General features: G+C 42.5%; 2 protein-coding genes across 2 annotated transcripts; one reads left to right on the top strand and one right to left on the bottom strand.

Annotated features, from left to right (window-relative positions):
• Nucleotides 1-315: 315 nt before the first annotated feature.
• LOC125381018 lies at nt 316-2,482 on the top strand. The gene is made up of 2 exons (XM_048397041.1): nt 316-739; nt 1,669-2,482. The coding sequence occupies exons 1-2, from the start codon at nt 356-358 to the stop codon at nt 1,705-1,707; spliced, it is 423 nt and encodes a 140-aa protein (XP_048252998.1). The 5' UTR covers nt 316-355; the 3' UTR covers nt 1,708-2,482.
• Nucleotides 2,483-6,574: 4,092 nt separating this feature from the next.
• Nucleotides 6,575-22,305, bottom strand: LOC124133781 (extensin-like). Its single transcript, XM_046498308.2, has 4 exons — nt 22,184-22,305; nt 16,220-16,349; nt 14,573-14,727; nt 6,575-10,834 (listed from the first exon to the last, which is right to left on the bottom strand). Exons 1-4 carry the CDS (start codon nt 22,230-22,232, stop codon nt 10,392-10,394), a joined length of 777 nt encoding a protein of 258 aa, XP_046354264.1. The 5' UTR covers nt 22,233-22,305; the 3' UTR covers nt 6,575-10,391.
• Nucleotides 22,306-22,323: the final 18 nt, after the last annotated feature.

Genomic DNA, 22,323 nt, shown 5'->3' with positions numbered 1-22,323 from the left:
CATCATTTAACTAATAATCCGTACATATATGTATTTGTAAACATATGATATCTTGAAAGTTATGAAATTTTCAACTTTAAATTCGTCAGGTCACACATTGAGATGAATATGTTATTGAATCGATGGATCCCGTACCCCCATCACCGATTGATAAAATGGATAAAATGACTTTATGGTTATGACCCGTGGAGTCACGTGACGGGAAACTCAAGTGAACAGTGCTCTGACACAGTTGCCATGTATGATTCAAGTGTTTCCGTTTGACCCGCTGCCATGTCAGATGTAATGTGATAGTCACGTGACACTTCGCTCCGGGTTACACTACTCTGACACAGTTATACAATTGCCAGCTAACATGGCGAGTTTGTGTGTGTTGGTGCTGCTTGTAGCAGCCTCATCTGTGGTTCAGGGACACGAGAATATTGCAGCAGTTGTCAGTCAGATGGGTTTGCTTGAGAAAGAAATTAACCAGCTGAAAGTGGAATTGAACCACTTAAAATCTGACGTTCCAAACAAGATGGACATTTTGGAGTTACTGCTGAGATCGGATTTGACAGAGAGGATTGTATCTTCCTATATACGTAGTCAAATAGAGTCGTTTGAGGCCACGGTAAACAGTCACGTGATGTCCCAGATTAAACATCTGAAGCGTGGATATCAGCAGATGAAGCGACAGACACTGAGACTCACAAGACAGTTGGGGGACACTGTGAAAGACAAAGATGCATGTGAACAGCAGGTGAGTGAACTAAAGGCAGAGTTGAAACTAACACATCGTCACGTGACCCATGTTGAAAAGGAAGTGAGTTTACTGAAAGATCACGTGTTACTCGTCATACGACAGAGTACTGACATGCAAGCACAGATTAATGAAACACAACGATCAGTTGAGACCCTTGTGGAACAGAACGTACGTTTGAGAAATGACTTGATTGTGATAAACGCCAGTCATGCGGAAGATGTGCAGACATTGGGAGACTTTCATCTGAATTACGTCAACAGGACACGTGACCTTCAGACCAATGCTGACAGTACACAACCCATCCCACATTACACACCCACGACTCCACCTGGACGTCCCTTCACGTCAGTGGCCACAACACCTACAACACGACAGTTTCAAGACAAGACGAGAATATTGGTTGTACAATATAACTCTGGCTTCTTACAACATCCATATCAGATTACCATCGATAAAAACGACATGAAGACATATTCTTATCTCCACACATCAAACGTTCAGGCTGTAACATGCGAGCCTGTGTCCAGGAGACTGATATTCAGTAGATATTCACCAGATGGCATCTTCTCCTCAAGGCTGGACGTGCCGGGTGTCACAACACTACGGGAGGGAATCGCGTCACTTGGAATGGCAGTCGATGTTGACAGACAACTCATCTTCCTTACCACATACCATCCGACGTATACAATCAGTCGTATGTCGGCATTTGGGAAACACTTTCGGGGCATTGTGGACTTGCGTAATCACGGAACATCCAATCCCCGTGCCATTGCTGTAGACTCCGGGAAGAAGATGATCTATTTCTGTAAAACTGATTATGGGTTGTGGTCTGTTGATTATAATGGGAATAGACTGCATCAGATAGACGTGGGACGTGACGTATTTGCTGTTACTATTGACACTATACACAATGTCCTATATTTCAGCGAGAACAAGAAGGTGATGAAGCGATCTTTATCAACTAATACTACAACGGAAATGTTGGAATTCAGTGATTGGATTTATAGCCTTGTCTACTACAACAACAGCCTGTACATAAGTGGAAAGAATATTGGCGTCATATACCTGGAAAACAACGTACAGTCCAACCTGAAGACAATGAAGTATAGTTACAGTGTAATGTGTTTGATTCCGTGATCACATCTGTCTAAGAGAGACTCCTACACGAGACTTTGTACCCATGTCAGGATTCGAACCCGGGTCTTCGGAGTGACGAGCGAACGCTTTAACCACTAAGCTAACCGACCGCCCCCTGTCTTAAGAGAGACTCCTACACGAGACTTTAGCCCATGAACAGCTATGAAAATTGATATATTCTCACAACCAGTGACAGATGGCCACAAGTGTTTAGACACGAGCGACCATTACTTTCATAAGTATACTGTTACACAGAGTGTTTTGTACAGTTCAATGATGTGCACCAGGACGTATGTTGAACACTCCAGGGGGCGCTCGTGCCTAGCTGCCTTAACACCGCTGCCACTAGTACCGAATTACTTTTAGTCTTAGTTTGTATCTATGCTATATGTTTATTGAAATGTTGAGTGTATTGTATGTTGTGGTATTCGTCTAGCGAATGTCCTTCTGCTAAGTGTATACCTCTAGGTCCTACCTGGTGGTATTCGCCTACCGCACAATCTCATTAAAGTCAGATCTTAGTTAAACGACATGCAAACAAACATAAACACTCATGTAGCAATTTTCTTTAATGTGTCAATATAAAACCCGAACAGTCACTTACCAATAATATTGTAATATTATATGTGTTGCTGGAGATATGTTCTTAATGCATATCAGATAATTTTCCTGTATATAATTCCATACCGTAGTTACCCAAATACTTGCTACTTAGGGATATCGTTGTTCTCATTGTTAGAGGGGGCACGGGTTGCAGAGTTGCGTCCCTTGGGCACGCCAGGAACCTATGATTGTGGGTTCGAATTCCGGTTCGCCCCGATTTTGTTTCTAGGTTTGTCAGCACCATATCCGTGCTCGTGGGTTTCACCGAAGTGGTAAACGTCTAGGACCTGCATCACTTCGAGCTTTCCTCCCACATTAAGGTAACACGCCGTGATATAACTGGAATACTGTTAAAAGCGCCGTCAAACCCAACTCGCTCACTCATGGTTAGTTTATGTAGGGGGTCTGTATAAGAGCAAATATGCACGAACTGGATTTACCAACTAGATAATCTGTTTTACCGCGGCATCGTCATGCTGCTATGAAATTGAGTGCGCAGATGGAATACATACAAGCTCTGGGCTGCAGTGATGCTATTTGTGATTACCCTTGTCATTCCGAGACCTACCGACGAGAAATATGATTGCTTATCGGTTTTTGATGACTCAAGTGTAAATGAAAACGAGTGAGTGAGTGAGTTTGGTTTTACGCTGCTTTTACCAATATTCCAGCAAAATCACGACGGGGGACACCAGAATGGGCTTCACACATTGTACCTATGTGGAGAATCGAACCCGGGTCTTCGAAATGATGAGCGAAGGCCTATAACCACTAGGCTACCCCACCGCCCTTTAAGTCACCTGGATCTTTGAATTCGAGACGAATTATCTCTTCACTTCGGCGAATTGTTCGCGATAGAATGTTGATATAGAATGGAGAATCGGGGTGATTATTGCTTGGACACTGCCACATCATCACACCGCCCCTGCTGTGTGGTGAATGTCAATGAAAGAAATGCTCCAAATAACTGCTCACTGACCGAAATAGTTATTAGTTACCCAGTTACTTAGCGAATTTTATCAGTCATTATTAAAAGAATTACATTAACACTATTACAAGGCCAATATGTATCTGACACTCTGACTCATATTCATCTGCCCGTTGTCTCTAAACGGAGAGTCTGAGGAGGAGCAAGGTTGAAGTGGGGAATGCCAGTGTTTTTTACCTCGAATAAAAATTGAAACAATTTTGTGACGTCATGTTCCCGATTCATTTAAAATAATGGAGCCGAGGTCCCAAGGTACGAGGTTATTCCCCTATTTAGAACACATCTGCTTTCACACTTTGACGAAGCTTTGTCGTATGGAAAATATTTAAAAAATACACCAGAACTTTTTGTTGCCTGTATTTATTCTGTGTGAGTCGCCCTTGCCTGATGCACGAGGAATACGCTCTCTGCCACTGTTGCACGTGCACCAAGTTCCGTCGCGATCTCATATTTAGAATGCATGGTATAAGGCTCTTAATAATTTCGTGGGGTCCTCTTGTTTGATTTTTGTTTAACGCCGCACTCAGCAATATCCCAGTCATATGACGGCGGTATGTAAATAATCAAGTCTGGACCAGACAATCCAGTGATTGATATCATGAGCATCGATCAGCTCAACTGGGAAACTAACCATCCCGTCAGTCGCCTCTTACGTAAAAAAACTCGACTTTGGGTTGTTGAAGACCTGTACATGGGCGGATACAGAGGGGTGGGTGGGGGGTGGGGTGGGTGGGGTGCGCACCCCCCCCCCCCCCCCCCCCCCCACTCCCCTTTTTTATTTCGAAAAAATCTTTATTTCTGTATGAATTTCCACCAAAGACAATAAATAGATCTTAGTTGTGCATCCCCCCCCCCCCCCCCCCCCCTTTTCAAAAAAGCTGTATCCGCCTCTGCTGTACTACCCCGAATCGTCACGGGTCTCTGGGGGTCCTAAAGTAACATTTTATCAATCGCTTATAAATACATGCTGACGGGGATTACAGGAACTATAGAGAACTGAATCTAATTGCTTTAAATATGAACATATACATATCCCAATTGCGGGGATCGATGTTCATGATGTCTGGCCCAGACTTATTGACAGAACGCCGTCCTTCAGCTGGAATATTGCTGAGTGAACGCTGGATTACTGGTGTACAGTGCATGTGAGTGGGTTGTTGTACAGTGAATGCGGGATGACAGGCGCAGAGTGCACATGAGTGGGTTGTTGTACAGTGAATACGGGATGATTGGCGTACTGTGAACGTGAGTGGGTTGTTGTACAGTGAATACGGGATGATTGGCGTACAGTGCACGTGAGTGGGTTGTTGTACAGTGAATGCGGGATGACTGGCGTACAGTGCACGAGAGTGGGTTGTTGTACAATGAATGCGGGATGACTGGCGTACAGTGCACGTGAGTGGGGTGTTGTACAGTGAATGCGGGATGACTGGCGTACAGTGCACGTGAGTGGGGTGTTGTACAGTGAATGCGGGATGATTGGCGTACAGTGCACGTGAGTGGGTTGTTATACGGTGAACGCGGGATGACTGGCGTACAGTGTACGTGAGTTGGTTGTTGTACAGTGAATGCGGGATGACTGGCGCACAGTGCACATGAGTGGGTTGTGTAAAAAAAACGCGGGATGACTGGCGTACAGTGAACGTGAGTGGGTTCTTGTACAGTAAACGCGGGATGACTGGCGTACAGTGCACGTGAGTGGGTTCTGTACAGTAAACGCAGGATGACTGGCGTACAGTGCACATGGGTGGGTTATATGATTGGATAACTGGCGTACAGTGCACGTGAGTGGGTTCTGTACAGTGAACGCGGGATGATTGGCGTACAGTGCACGTGAGTGGGTTGTTATACAGTGAACGCGGGATGACTGGCGTACAGTGTACGTGAGTGGGTTGTTGTACAGTGAATGCGGGATGACTGGCGCACAGTGCATGTGAGTGGGTTCTTGTACAGTAAACGCTGGATGACTGGCGTACAGTGCACGTGCGTGGGTTATGTACAGTAAACGCAGGATGACTGGCGTACAGTGCACATGAGTGGGTTATATGATTGGATAACTGGCGTACAGTGCACGTGAGTGGGTTCTGTACAGTGAATGCGGGATAACTGGCGCACAGTGCATGTGAGTGGGTTCTTGTACAGTAAACGCTGGATGACTGGCGGACAGTGCACGTGAGTGGGTTATGTACAGTAAACGCAGGATGACTGGCGTACAGTGCACATGGGTGGGTTATATGATTGGATAACTGGCGTACAGTGCACGTGAGTCGGTTCTGTACAGTGAACGCGGGATGACTGGCGTACAGTGTACGTGAGTGGGTTGTTGTACAGTGAATGCGGGATGACTGGCGTACAGTGAACGTGAGTGGGTTGTTATACAGTGAACGCGGGATGACTGGCGTACAGTGAACGTGAGTGGGTTGTTGTACAGTAAACGCGGGATGATTGGCGCACAGTGCACATGAGTGGGTTGTTGTACAGTGAACACGGGATGGCTGGCGCACAGTGCACATGAGTGGGTTGTTGTACAGTAAACGCGGGATGACTGGCGCACAGTGCACATGAGTGGGTTGTGTACAGTGAACACGGGATGACTGGCACACAGTGCACGTGAGTGGGTTCTTGTACAGTAAACGCTGGATGACTGGCGTACAGTGCACGTGAGTGGGTTCTGTACAGTAAACGCAGGATGACTGGCGTACAGTGCACATGGGTGGGTTATATGATTGGATAACTGGCGTACAGTGCACGTGAGTGGGTTCTGTACAGTGAACGCGGGATGACTGGCGTACAGTGCACATGAGTGGGTTCTGTACAGTGAACGCTGGATGACTGGCGTACAGTGCACATGAGTGGGTTTTTGCAGTTGGATGACTAGCGTACAGTGCACATGGGTGGGTTATACAGTTGGATGACTGGCGTACAGTGCACATGAGTGGGTTACACAGTTGGACGACTTGCGTACAGTGTACATGAGACTTGTTGTTGTACAGTGACCACGGGTTATTTCGTACAGTACACATAAGCTGGTCCATGTTAGTTTACTAGACATTGGACAAATCTTTTCTTCTTGTGTATTAATTATTAAGCAAAAAAGAAAATGCAACACTTTCCATTGATTTTATTGAGAAAAAAACGTTTTCACACAGATACAAAACTTCCTTTCTACATAACCACATTAATAAACATATCACAGCTGTTCTGCCCAACAATACCAATGATGTTGTAGGCTGCAACAGTTACCGCTTATAACGTTTGCAACCAAAAGAATCCCGTTTGGATAAATCACATGAGATATAATGCTTTATTATGCCTCAAAGTTAGATTGACCAATCAGAGACCAGATTTACTCACCCCATGAGCCCGTATACTGTCAATAAAAATCCAAAATGGTTGATACTGACGAAATATGAGACTGTATACCGTCAGTAACAGCCAACTTGGATTTTCTAACATTCACCTCACATATTTCACATGGAAATTCTGGTACCGAAATTCGTTATTTGACACTGTTTTGTGTTATACTGTCATTAATTTGATGTGCAAGGACATTAATCTGGTTTTTAGATCACGTTCGAGATTATAGTTAAAACTTTCAAAAAAGTTTGGCCTCTAAGGTTTGAAGAGTAGTCTCCCTTTGACCCTTCACGTCAACTCATGTTATAAGTGTCAAGTTTACATTTTGACATGAAACGTGCGATAAGAATACCAGAGTTGAAATTATTTCCGCATTATAAATTCGTTATAGTGTCTTTAGTTGCCGTATACGGTGTCATTTTAGGTTAGCATAAAAATATTGGGCTCGGCTCAAATATACCTTTGCAGACCTGACCTTTCTAAAAAGGTCAGGACCAAAACATACATTTCACATTATATTTTTTACAAACTGGGCGAGTGGTCGAGATCCTTTTTATAGTTTATATATCATTTCGCGAGCAATACAAGTTCTATCATGACACGCTCTAACTATAAGGGACCAATTAAAACAGTCAGTGAGTGTGGTTTTACGCCGCTTTTAGCAAAAGTCCAGCTATATCACGGCGGGGGACACCAGAAATGGGCTTCACACATTGTACCCATGTCGGGAATCGAAACCGGGTCTTTGACGAGCGAACGCTTTAACCACTAGGCTACCCGACAGACCCCCATTAAAACATGAATATACGATTAACAAACTTAAAAACAACTAATACAAATACCAGTGGTGCCAAGAGTCGGTGATTAGAAACTACACACTCTTTCCACGTGAACAAACGTTGATTATTTATTCATTATTTGTATTATTTATTTGTATTATCTCTGCTGTGACCATTCTGGTATCATAGTAATAGTACATATTTTATTTACCAAAAACACCATTATACATTTGAAGGCACTTGTTAAAGTTACAATACGATTATATGATACAAACGCGCGAAGCATATCAAATGTAACATTTCGGAAATAACGTGCATGTTTGTTAGTCGCAGTTATTGTCTCCTTTTGGGATTTCGACTCTTTTGGACTCGGATACAATTTACAGAACTATTTCTTCCACATCGTGGTGATGTCTCGTCAAATTGTTTACGTATGCAAATCATAATCTCTCAACAACATACACGCGGAGTGTATTGCTGTGAAGACGGCGTCCGACATAATACTGCGTATAAAGTCAAATATGTTCATAAAGATATGAAAGACCTTGGAGAACAAATATACATACATGTGCACATTTTCAAAACAATGTACGTGTTGAATACCTCCATCTCTATGTACACATCCGCTGATTGAATATAGTCCGAGTTTTAAAGGTCCGTAAATAGTATTGTTATGCTAAAATATGTTTGACAAATTTTCTTTTAAATATACCTTTGATGTATTTTGGGGACATACTTGTAGATAATAAATAGAGAATCTCACCCGAGTGTCTTTTGATATCAACTATATCAACACGAGTTGATAAAAGTGGAAAAACTCAGAGGCTTGGCAAGGAGTTTTTCTACCGTTATCAACGAGTGTTGACATATTTGATATCAAAAGACACGAGGGTGAGATTTTATTTATCATCAAACATCATTCTTCCAACTTTTTCAGTTTGTAGACAGTAATTAGCAGTGTCATAAGTGTAAAAAATACAGCTAACAGCTTCAGTTGCAGAGCCATTAGTGACGTCATTTGATTGTGACGTCATGGTAACAATGACGTCACAATGGTCTGCAAAGCATTGTGATGCAATTTTATCTCATCCAAGTGTAATCTCCTGTGGGAGCCAGTTTTAGATGATAAACTTGTTCTCGTTACATTTTCCCTCACTCATTCACATAAACCACTCTCTCGCCTTTTTATCTCTAACGTATCACGTGACAGGTTAGATCAACACACCTCAACAATACTACACGTATGATTGATTGAATTGAAAATAAGGGAGGGAGGTTTGTTTCTACTGTGGAATCAGCAACACTGCAGCTATAGTTTGTAGGATATAGTCTGGACCAACCAAACCATTATAAAACCATTAGAACAGTCAGACTTAGCTGACCGCTCTTTGTAATATCACCAAATCAAGAATATGTACATCTACTATTTCTATAAAGCAGTCATTGTGACCAACTCATCCTCAATTTAATCGTGTATTATCAAGGTAACAGGGCACGTGTTATTCCCACAAGAACACTGGGAAAACATCATGTAAGTATGCAATTATTTATATTACAATATCGTATCTACAAAAAATATACTGCACATCTTTTTATGTAAATATAAATACTATAAGTGGGCGGTCTGTAAATGTGTTGAGTACGGAGAGAATAGACTCAGGGCTGACCATTTGATATTCTGGAGGGTTTGGATTTTTTAAAGATATTTTTTTCAGCTAAAACTGCAAACCCAAATTGTTTTCATTAAAACTATGAGTCAAAATATTTTTATGAAAACACATTGCAACGATGTAAGAAATGTGGAAGACAATTGGGATTTTTTCCCAACATCTTCTTATTTTTTCAAGAATTGTCGGGGACATTTTATTTTTTGGGATAAAATCCCAGAATGTGAAATACATGGCCCCTTATGTCATAAGGACACAGTCGGTGAAATGTATTTCATTGAAATAAATACATTGTTGTCTTCCAGAAGGCTGATTGTAACGATATTATGTGTGTCAAAGTTATGTTAAGTACATCTTTTACATTTGACCCCTGACAAATGACAGGCCTCAATTCTTACCCTTGTTATAAATCACTCTGGTGTTACCAATTTACAAAAAAAACCATCGTAATAATGTGACAGGGCGGATTATTAGCATGGAAATAATCTTTCCCCAATATATGGATTTTGCATAACTGTGCACTTAGTATACAAAACATGATGTTTCGAAAATTCAAACGTTCATAAAATCCAGTCACCTTCCGTATGTAGGGAAGCACTTGATAAGGCACACAGGAGCCTGATATGCTCCTCTTTTCCTTGTGGTACTCTGTGGAAGCTAGCCTCCAGACTGTGGGTCTGTTGTAAATGCTTGAATAAACGTCTAGCCTGAATCAACGACGTACCGACGCACAGACGCACAGACAGGCGAACGTACCGCACAGAAACAATATACAGTAAACTACGGTTATAACGAACTGAAAGGGACCACTTAATGTAGTTCGTTATAACCGTAGTTCGTTATAAGCATATTTACAGGAAATGGACGGGACCAAAAAACAGTTCGTTATATCCGTCAGTTCGTTATAAGCGTGTTCGTTATAAACGTAGTTTACTGTACGCCTGTATTGAATACACACATTGTCAAGAGATTTCCCTTAAAAATTGTAAAACATGGTAACTTTTTAAACGAAAGTGAACGAATTCAATGTAGACATCTTCTGAAAAAGAAACTGCTGTCTGAAGACCGTACGAAATCCAGCGCTTATTCAAGCATTTACGGCATTTCCATCACTGCTCTCATAGTCCTTCCTTGTTGGGTGGCACCGTCGCCGGTAGATTGTTTATGGGTGGGAGGTGCGCTGGGGGTGGGTGACTACCTGTAGCCCCTGGTGCTGTGGCGAGGGGAGGCCGGTGGGGGGTCAGAGCTTCATATGACGGTGCCGTTGGAGGGGGGTTGGGTTGAAACATTTGAGGGGGGTCGGGCTGTGGCATCGATGGATTGTTATTCGGCGGAGGGGACCCGGGGGGTGGGGCCTGCCATGCCGGTGGCATGGACGGCGGTGGGTGGATAGTTCCTGGGGGTAGCGTCCGAGTATTTATCTGACCGCTGTTATTGTTATATCCAGGAGGGTACGCAGGATCTGTATAACCGTACGGGGGTGGGGGGTCGTGGGATTTGTAGGGAGGGGGCACTGGGAAGTAGCTGGTGGGTGGGGCATAGGAGCCAGGTCCTGGGCCTCCTGAAATAGTGAGTGAGTGAGTAAATTATTTCATACTATCTAATATATATTACAACAGGTGCGTTCGATTATTGAAATTTGAGTGACCTGAGTCAACCGAGGTTACCACGTTGCTGGCAACCAGGGATGACTAGATTCAACCTGAGTTAACCGAGGTTACCACGTTGCTGGCAACCAGGGATGACTAGATTCAACCAGTGTCAACCAGTGTTAACCGGTGTTAACCAGTGTCAACCAGTGTTAATCAAGGAAGTACGCGAAATGAAACGCAAACAATTCAACCATAGATGTGATGATGTATGTCAGGAGAGAGAGAGAGAGTGAGAGAAAGAAAGAGAGAGAGAGAGAGAGAGAGAAAGGATAGAGTCAGAGAGAGAAGAGAGAGGGGGAGGATAGAGTGAGAAAGAAAGAGAGAGAGAGTGAGAGAGAGAGGTGAGGAGAGGATAGAGTGAGAGAGAGGGGGAGAGGATAGAGTGAGAGAAAGAAGAAGAGAGAGAGAAAGAGATAGAGAGAGAGGATAGAGTGAGAGAGAGAAGAGAGAGAGGGGGTAGAGTGAGAGAAAGAAGGAGAGAGAGAGTGAGAGAGAGTGAGGAGAGGATAGAGTGAAAGAAAGAAGGAGTGAGAGAAAGAGAGAAAGAGAGAGAGAGGGGAGAGAGAGAGAGAGAGGATAGAGTGAGAGAGAGAGAAGAGAGAGGGGAGGATAGAGTGAGAGAAAGAAGGAGAGAGAGAAAGAGAGAAAGAGAGAGAGAGGGGAGAGAGAGAGGATAGAGTGAGAGAGAGAAGAGAGAGAGGGGGAGGATAGAGTGAGAGAAAGAAGGAGAGAGAGTGAGAGAGAGAGAAGAGAGAGAGGGGGAGGATAGAGTGAGAGAAAGAAGGGGAGAGAGAGTGAGAGAGAGAGAGGGGGAGGATAGAGTGAAAGAAAGGAGTGAGAGAAAGAGAGAGAGAGAGAGAGAGAGAAGGGAGAGAGAGAGGATAGAGTGAGAGAGAGAGAAGAGAGAGAGGGGAGGATAGAGTGAGAGAAAGAAGGAGAGAGAGTGAGAGAGAGAAGAGAGAGAGGGGGAGGATAGACTGAGAGAAAGAAGGGGAGAGAGAGTGAGAGAGAGAGAGTGAGGAGAGGATAGAGTGAAAGAAAGGAGTGAGAGAAAGAGAGAAAGAGAGAGAGAAGGGAGAGAGAGAGGATAGAGTGAGAGAGAGAGAAGAGAGAGAGGGGGAGGATAGAGTGAGAGAAAGAAGGAGAGAGAGTGAGAGAGAGAGAAGAGAGAGAGGGGGAGGATAGAGTGAGAGAAAGAAGGGGAGAGAGAGTGAGAGAGAGAGAGTGACGAGAGGATAGAGTGAAAGAAATGAGTGAGAGAAAGAGAGAAAGAGAGAGAGAAGGGAGAGAGAGAGAGGATAGAGTGAGAGAGAGAGAGAAGAGAGAGAGGGGAGGATAGAGTGAGAGAAAGAAGGAGAGAGAAGAGAGACAGAGAGAGTCATGGTCTATAAGACAAAACTGAGAGGTTATCGGGCGTTTCATTGTTTGCAAAACTGCCATTGTTGCTTTTCTATTTAATGAACCTTAAATGACAAGAAATTTCAGAATCTAAAATCAAACGAGATGCAAAAATCATCATCAAGGTTGCAAGGGAGGTAACTCTATACAGCATCGTGTCTCGGTCACATTCGTTCCTTGCAACATGAAATACTGTTAATTGCTTCCTATTTCCATATTTACATTCTCTGATCAGGCTGTGAGTAGCGCAACCTGATATGCTTCACTAGCTATTCAACAACCTGGTTCGTAGTTCGTGTTCTTTAGTAAGCCAAAGATTCTATATAAGATAGATAATATTAAATGCGGGGCAATTTGTCATTAATAAGACAAGGTATATCACGATACACTATTTACATGATTGTCATGGTAACCGTGAAAAAAACCCAATTCACTGTGGTTAATATCATTACACGGAAGGGTGCATTATAAATTAATAAAGGAGATACTATATGGCCTCATTGTCACTTTGAAATTGTCTAAACTAAAGTTTACTATCAAGTTGTGAAGCACTGTAGTGATTATATTACATTTTCTGTTTTACAAAATAATACGAGAGCTACACATCTTTTAATATACAAGATGTATTGAAATATAAATATACTGAATTTGGAGAGAGGCAATTTATTTATGACATTTTGGTTTTTCAAAACACATGGATCCGGAGTCCTTGGTCAACACTGCACGCGTTCTTCCCACCCCAGTCGTCACCACTCGCCCCTTTCCGTAACCTGCAAGAAGATTCGGCTTGTCCCGGAATAACACGAGTTGCACACGAATGTTCCCATCCTACACTGGCGACATTTGGATGTCGTCAGCCCTAAATATAGAATACTAAACGAGCTCCCAATTTTATGAAACGAGTGAATAGTTGTGGTACTCGCTTTCGCTCGTCAGATACCACAACTATTCACTCGTTTCATAAAATTGGTATTACACGGGATCGAGTTTAGTATTTTATTTATTACTTGCCATTTATAACGTTTTTTGAATGATAGACTGACACCTGCACGATCCACGGCATAGTCCAATTGAGTTTAACAGAATAATACTCCAAACACGTCAAAAGTTGAAACGTATGAATTTAATACAATACAACGGTCCACCTTCAGAATTCACAAAATTATCGTAGGGCTAAGACTATCGCAACTCACGTACTTTAACTTCGACTAACGACTGTCGTAGCGCTACAATACGATCACCTTGTGGAACGGCCCTTGCATCTCCAAGTTTACAATAACGTCACAATATCCGATGACGTTATTTGTATAATTTTGTTGCAAGATCCATCGGCGAAACAATGCCATGTGACGTCAGCCTAGCAACAAGGTTGCTGGGGTCATCGAGTGTGCATAAGCTCCTCTCAGTGATCTATCAACTCCACATGCAATGTCTTTGAATAAGCCAGGGGATGTTGAGAGCTTTCAATATTTTTCCGTGAAACGTGTTCCGAGAGTACATAAGCACGCATTTTGGTATTACACAATGTGTAATACAGCTGTATGCTTATTAAACGGGTGATCTTTTCACGGGCAAGTAATAAATAGAGATTACTACACGAGTGTCTGTCAGATACCATTGATCTTACGAGTTGTTTCAAAACGTATCTAACGAGCTGTTGTAAGATCAATGGTATCTGACAGGCACGAGTGCAGTAAATCTGTTTCTTTCACACCCCATAATAGATAACGCTTTCGGGTCTCGAGATGAATTTCCAAGATGCAAATACTCGATAAAATCCCGGAAATAGACACACACATAGTATTTATCTTCTAATTAATGAACCGAAAAAATAATATATGTATAATATTAGTTCCCATGTATAACCACTTTAGCCGTTTGAATTTCGAGAAAAACGAAATAAAAAATATATAATAAATAAAAGTGCTTTCGTAAACTAGCGCTTGCTATAAAATGCGCCGCCGCAGGCTATGTTTATAAGCTGGGCCCCGTCTCTAATATCACACGTTGACGACGCGCCGGAGCCGGGAACCATCTTAGACTATATTTAGTAAACAAATGATAGATCACTGGGAGGAGCTTATGTACACTCGATGACCCCTGACGTCACAGGGCATTGTTTCGCCGGTGTGACTGGCAACAAAATACTACAAATAACGTCATAGGGTATTGTCACGTGTTTGAAAAGTCGAACCAGATGCCCCGTTACATTTATACCAATAGGGGTACGTTGCGTCATGATGACTCACGTGATGTCCCTGTGTACGTCATGACAGGCTGACGCGGCATCGGCATGATGATTCGTCCTGGCCTCTTCTTCTTTTTTATGCAGAAGGCGATGAGGAATCCGATAATCATGGCGGTTAGGATCACCCCTATCACGATACCAACGATGTAGCCACTCCTGGACAAAAAAAACCATTGTGCCCCTTTCAATAGTGAGATCCGGACGACAGCGTTCCTGGTGAAATTCTCAGGATTAACAACTTACACTGAATATAGAGTGATCTCCCTTTGAACATGGTTACTGTTCCTGGCAGTACTCGTCCGGAAAGAGAGGTTTCCGGATTAGTTTAGTTCAGATTAACGGGGTCAATATACACTCGACGCGAAACCTTGAAATAGGTTCAAGTGTGTGTCCGTGTAAAGTATCTGAACTGTATCTTTTCTTACCAATATCTCGCTAATCTCATGCAGGTCGTCTTCCTTTTTGACGGGGCGATGGGGAAGCCCAGTGGTCAAGCGTTAGCTCGTTACGCCGAAGACCCGGGTTCGATTCCCCCAATGGGTACAATGTGTGAAGTAAAATTTGTCTCCTCGATATTGCTTGAATATTGCTAAAAGCGGCGTAAAAACATACTCTCTCACTCACTCCTTTTTTACATTTAGGTGAGGTAAAATGGGCTTAACATCACATGTTTAGCGACGTGCATACACGTGTTTGCGTGTGCATATGCGTGCGTGCGTGCGTGCGTACGTGCGTGCGTGCGTGCGTGCGTGCGTGCGTGCGACCGGACTAATGCCGGTTAGGTAGTGCTGGCCCACCATACAGTTTTTTTACTCAGACACGGGGCTGTCGGGTAGCCTGGTGGTTAAAGCGTTCTCTCGTCACACCGAAGACCCGGGTTTGATTCCCGACATGGGTACATTGTTTTAAGCCCTTGTCTATAGTCCCCCGCCGTGATATCGCTGGAATATTACGGCGTAAAACAATACTCACTCAGACACAATATACTCCGACCCGACCATTCCTTACTACATAACCTGAATGCCGAGCGCCAGGCAGGGTAACAACATGGTACATGGTTTAGGGAAGTATTAAAGTTTGTTTGGTTTGCCGTGGCCGGGATTCGAACCACCGGCCTTCCGCTCTCCGGACAGACTCTCTTGACCACGGAGACAGTTCTTCCAATTTTGAAATTTAAAATACTAATTTAAAAAACAACATATTTAAAAACACTTCAGAAAGTCTTCGGAATCCACCATTACTTCAATGATGGAAGAGTTAATGGAATGCACCCACAAACTATCTGTATGATAAACAGTGAGTGAGTGAGTTCGGTTTAACGCCGCTTTTAACAGATTTTCAGTTATATCGCGGCGTGTCAGCTTAATGTGGGAGGTAAGCCCTAAGTGGTGCAGGTCTCAGACGTTTACCACTTCGGTGAAACCCACGAGCACGGGTATGGTGCTGACAAACCTAGAAACATAATCGGGGCGAAGCGTGATTCGAACCCACAATCATAGGTTTCTGGCGTGCCCAAGGGACGCAACTCTGCACAGCGAATCGCGGCGCCTTAGACGACTGGGCCACCCGTGCCCCCGTATGATAAACAGATATACTACACAGTTACGCTTGGATTACTGACAGAAGTTAAGATCGGTCATGCACTCACGACGAGCTGCAGCAGTAACGTCTTGTGTTTGACCCGCAGCATCCATTGGAACAGTACATGTAGGACGTGTAGTAGTAGCTGCTGTAGCTGCTGTAGCGACGTCGTGTCTTACAAACGGCGCCATCACACACTGCAACAATATACGACATCATCAGTGCACAGACGAGAACAGAAGGTAAGCGACGGGAAGACAGGAGGGATGCTAGCTGCCGAACTTGGCCATGTTGGTTGGTTGTTTGTTTGTTTGTTTGTTGTTTAACGCCGCACTCTGCAATATTCCAGCTACATGAAGGCGGTCTTTCATTGGAGTATGAACCTTCATAGAGTGAGGACCAAACATTGTATGAACGTCGCAAGCTCCGACTTTCATAAAGTTTTGCCCTCACTCTTGGAAGATTCATTTAAGGATTGACTGTGTATTTTTTTCGGTTCATTGAGGTATGAATCGAAAAACCGATGTGCAAACTGTATGAATCCGCGTAGCGGATTCTTACAAAAGTTTGCACATCGGTTTTTCGATTCATACCTCAATGAACCGAAAAAAATATACAGTCAATGCTTATAATTTAATTCGACAACGTTAAACATGTTTTATCTACAATAGTTTAACCCAAAACAGTTGCATATATCAAAACAGACAAAAATGACGACATTGATAAACATTCCAGGTGTAGGAATATATACAATGGCGTGACATGAATCAGGTGATCGTTTAATTTATGCACATAACTTGACACGCCCACACAGTCAGTAGCCAATCAACGGAGAGTGGGATTAAAACAATGTTCATTAGACCTGTCAATTAAGGCAAGAGGCAAAAAGAACTGCAACAGTCAGACTGTAACGAACCGGAAGAAATATGTCGACCGAGAGAAGGCGGCTGTTTCAAATAACATGGTCATTTACTGCGTGATTCAAACATTACTTCCCTGATTACGGTAAAACTCAGTTAGAGAAATGCTAGTTAGACATGAAACCCGAAGACATGAAAGTTGAACCGAGACGAGCGGGGAAAAAACAGGCGAGAGAGCCTGCACGTTTGCTGTTTCATTCGTTTTCGGTTTCAAACGGTTGTTTGGAAAATGAATATGCATGAAAGTCGCTAAATGTCCTGTGCATGACGATACACGTCTGCAGATAGGGAATTCCCTCGACTGTAATATTGGGATTCCCCGACATTCCGCAGTAATAAAAGTAGTGCGCCGCGGTGGGCGTGGCTTAATTTTTTACATTCATTGGGAAATGAATGCAAAAACACGTGACCAATTCAGCTAATCAGAATGCAGGAATTTCCATGAACACAACGAAAATTTAATTATACTCCAATGAACTCACACAAGATGAAAGTCAATTCTTAAATAATCTGATCAATTACCCCTTCGTTCACAACGTTCTGCAGTCTCCTTTTCGTTGCGAGGGTGCATTATAATCCAACGACAACAGGGTTTGTCAACTTCACATTTACACCAGGTTTTGTCAACAACGACACTGCTAACTCCATCAAATATATAGCTGGGAGTGCGTTTGTAGCTCAAGACTTGAAGTGTCGTCAGCGGTAATGATGACGTCATTCTTTTCTTAATTGTCTCAATGCAGTAAATAAAAGTGACAAAACCCTTTCCATAGTCATAAGACATCTCTACCAAAAGCAGAGCCGATTGTACGATTCCGACTATATCATGAGCATGTGTTTATGAATCACTATCAAATAGCGTGAGTGAGTGAGTTGGGTTTAACGCCGCTTTTAACAGTATTCCAGTTATGTCACGGCGTGTCCGCTCAATGTGGGAGGAAAGCCCGAAGTGATGCAGGTCTTAGACGTTTACGACTTCGGTGAAACCCACGAGCACGGGTATGGTGCTGACAAACCTAGAAACATAATCGGGGCAAAGCGGGATTCGAACCCACAATCATAGGTTTCTGGCGTTTCCAGGGGACGCAACTCTGCACAGCAAATCGCGGCGCCTTAGACGACTGGGCCAACACGCGCCCCCCTATCAAATAGTGATGATTCCAGGTGTTCGCGAAAAGATAAACGCATCCTGCCCCATCGGTGGCATCGGCCACAAACACATGAAAAGGCAAGTCAATTGTTTACCTGTACAAAACACGAGAACATAATGGTAAAGTCAAAATAGGGAATTGGATCGGAAAGAATGTTGTCACTGAAGCGTCACATTTGGAAATGTCCTCCACATGTTTACCACACAAAAAATTAAGCTTTTACTGAGGCCTTGAATGTTATAACCTTGATCAAACAACTTCTGAGCAAGTGTCGTGTGACGCTTTTTGAAATCTTGGAAGAAAGGGCATGCTCGATTGTATCTCAAAAGTTGTGAATTGTAAACACCAAAGGCTGGAGATGCTGGAATACTGCTCGACATGAACCAAAGTTGAACTCATACAGTCTTGTGGAGAGTGTTTTGTCACCCTGAATCTGTATGCATAGATCTGATATGAGGTGAGGTGAGGTGAAATTGGGTTTAACGTCGCGTCCAAGATTATTGCACTTATATAGCGACGTGCATGCACGTGTATGTGTGTGTGTGGCTGCTTGTACTAGTCCGGACTGATGCCGATTTATAGTGCGAGCTCACTGAGATAATATGCCGCAGTTTAACATGAATACCCCACTCAGACACAGTATACTGACTCCGAGCCGACCAGTCCTTGTTTTAGCCCCTTAATGCCGAGCGCCAGACAGGGTAACAACAAGTACAATCTTTTAACGTCTTTTTGTATGACGCGGCCCGGGATCGAACCCTGGACCTTCCGCTCTCCGGGCGGACGCTCTACCACAAGACCACGGAGGCGGTCCAGATCTAATATGAAACAGATGAGGCCTTACAGGTTGGAAAATTCATTGGACGGGAATTGGCTATTTGACAGTTATTGAACGATATCAGTTCATCTACATGTATATACCGGAAGCTTCAGTTAAACCTTTTGGTCAAATAACCTTGTCACACTGAGCAATATCCCAGACTACTGTCTGTAAATAATCGAGTGTATCAGACAATCCAGTGATTGACATCATGAGCATCGATCCACACAAGTGGGATACGATAACATGCATCAACGAAGTACGCGAGCCTGACCACCTGATCCCGTTAGTCGCCTCTTACGACAAGCATGGGTTGCTGAAGACCTGTTCTATCCCGGATCGTCACGGGTCTGGATGATGCACAAAGGACAACTAATGTATACATCTGGACGAATCCATTTGCTCCGGCCCTGAATTTACGAATGCCCATTCACCATGTAAGCTATATTTCCTAATCTTGATTTATTCATAGTTGAGTGAGTGAGTGAGGTTGGGTAGGGTTGGGTTGGGTTTAACGCCGCTTTTAACAGTATTCCAGTTATATCACGGCGTGTCAGCTTAATGTTGGAGGAAAGCCCCAAGTGATGCAGGTCGCAAACGTTTACTACTTCGGTGAAACCCACGAGCACGGGTATGGCGCTGACAAACCAAGAAACATAATCGGGGCGAACCGGGATTCGAACCCAAAATCAAAAGGCCACTCCTGCCCCCAGCTTCATTTGAATATAACATGTACAGTAAACTACGTTTATTACGAACACGCTTATGCCGAACTGACGGATATTACGAACTGAACATTCATGTGCTGCATGTAGGCTGTATATGTGCATATAACGAACTACGGTTATAAAAAGCTAAAAATAGTGCTCCATTTTAGTTCGTTATAACCGTAGTTTACTGCACTTGGCCTTCACCTTGAGTAAGGAAACTCACGTGAATTCGTTAAAATCAGGCATCGTACCACGGACCATTGAAGAAATTGGTAGATACGACTGCCTTGATCTAGAAATAGGCCTGTGTACATTGGCAAGATCAAATGTACCTTTTTAAATGTTGTATAACAAACTCTTTGGTCCCCGACCATACCCGCGCTGTCGTCCAAATCTTGGCGTGAAGCCATTATTGACACGCCAGGACAAAAGATTTAACATGACTGTGCAATATCGCAATAAAGTATTGATGGGATCGTTTGGAAAGACGTGGACTCAATTTGATCTTGTCAACAGTAATGTTACATGAGAAAGCAGGACGTGTAGGAACGGGGTGGGGTTCTCGAATTAATCGATATTATGGACAAGTAATGAATATGCTTTACACTGTAGACAATGCGTTCAGATCCTAAACACAAATCTCAACACCTTCCTTGTCCCATATTTTTTACCCCTTTGAAATTGATTATAGGTATTTTTTAAAAGGGGCGCTTTCTATGGGTTTCTATTTTAGCTTATGGGCCTTCAGAACTAGGGTTGGATGGGTTGGGGAGGGTTATAACTAAAACTTAACTTAGCTTAATATTTGTACATTTTTATGTTTAGTAACAGTATATGACTTAATCACCGACGATATGCACTTTATTTAAATATGTTTAAATTCTAAACATGTTTAGATTATTAGACAATACATAATGGTATGTATTTTGTCGTGTTTCAAGTCTAGGTATGTTTAAACTCAAAACATGTTTAAACACTAAACATATTTTAATTCTCGAACATATTTAGTATTTAAACATGTTTAAATTCTAAAGATGTCTACATTATGGGGGTGTTGTGTTTAGGCTCATCACGTGTGTTTAGACCCTAAATGAGTTTAGATACAACACACCAAATATGTGACTGATCCACATTACCGTATTCGACATAATAAGCGTCCAGGACGGTCTCAAACTTAGAATTAGGGGGCTCGTATTAGAATAACACTTGGGTGAAAAATAACAAAGTTGAAAGATCGTATATTTCGTGGTTTTTGCTGACAGCCTGAAATGTTTATATACGACAGATATATTTTTCCAGAATTTAATTTCCATATTTAAGGATGCATATAACACACGTATTATACACGAATAAATAAGTCTTGCGTACATTGATCAATCGGAAGGGGTGCTAATTGGGATTGTTCACTAGCCAATATATTAGCAAATATTGCCGTGGGCGCTTATTAGAGCGGGGCGCTTATGACACTAGCAAATACAAAGCTAGTGTCTAGTAAACATATCCGACTCGTCACCATGTTACTTCGAGAGACGTACGACTTCTATATTATTCAAGGCACGTACACGGGTTAAGTGCAGTATTACGTAAGTATGTTATTAGGCTATGGTGATATTTATAACAGATAAATAGCAATAACATTCTCATAATTTAAAATAAGAAGTCAAAGAAGCAGATTCATATAAAAAAGCGCCCGACATTCAATCGCCAAGTGATTCCTCATGACGTCACACACATTTAAAAAACTGCGCAGTGGTATTCTAAAACTGGGTTATTTTTAATCTTCACTGGAAGCTGCTTTGTAACGAAATTTCCTCGGTGGACTATTTTAAAAAAAACTAAATAGGGAGGAGGTACGATTTAGACCGACAGTTTTCAAATACATAGAAGCGTTAACACACAGTTGACAACACCAATGCTAAAATCTACAGACAGCACATTTTCAATCACGTTTGTCATTAAAGTGAATTTCTAGATAGAAAAGTATGAATATTTGTCTTCCATATATTACATATAAATTGTGTTTCATACTTATATCATTGTTTACTATTGACAGGTGGAGTTTTTAATTTATGGATAAACGGACAGGGTTGTGTTATTGGATTTGATATTCGATACACAAGCATCATTGCATTTTGACTATAATTTGCATAATAATTATTTTATTCTTTTTATTGTATAAAATTACTTAATGGTTTAAACATATCACCAATTACGTATTCTTAAACATAAGTCGGTCGAAATAATGGGTGTGCCGGGGATATATAACCGTTCTCGTTAACAAACCGATCAGCTGGCTGCGAGCCAATATCAAGTGTACATCATACAGCACCTTTTCTTAATAAATAAACACAAATTTCCATACGTATACACAAATAGAGTTAACTTTAAAAAGACAAATTAAAAAGTACTGTAAATAAAGTGACAATTTACCCGAAAAGTATCCAACAAGCAGTAAAGTGACAGCCCATATGGCCGCCATCTTGAATGTCAAACGTGTTCAGGGCAGGTTGTTTACTATCGCCTAGCACCCTGAAAACAGTGATCGCTCGTCATACCTCGTAAACCCCTGT

The sequence above is a fragment of the Haliotis rufescens genome, unplaced genomic scaffold, assembly GCF_023055435.1.
Source record: "Haliotis rufescens isolate VD_foot unplaced genomic scaffold, xgHalRufe1.0.p SCAF_16, whole genome shotgun sequence".
NCBI classification, from domain to species: Eukaryota; Metazoa; Mollusca; class Gastropoda; order Lepetellida; family Haliotidae; genus Haliotis; species Haliotis rufescens.
The sequence above is the reverse complement of the archived record's forward strand: the minus strand, read 5'-3'. Positions and strand labels throughout refer to the sequence as shown.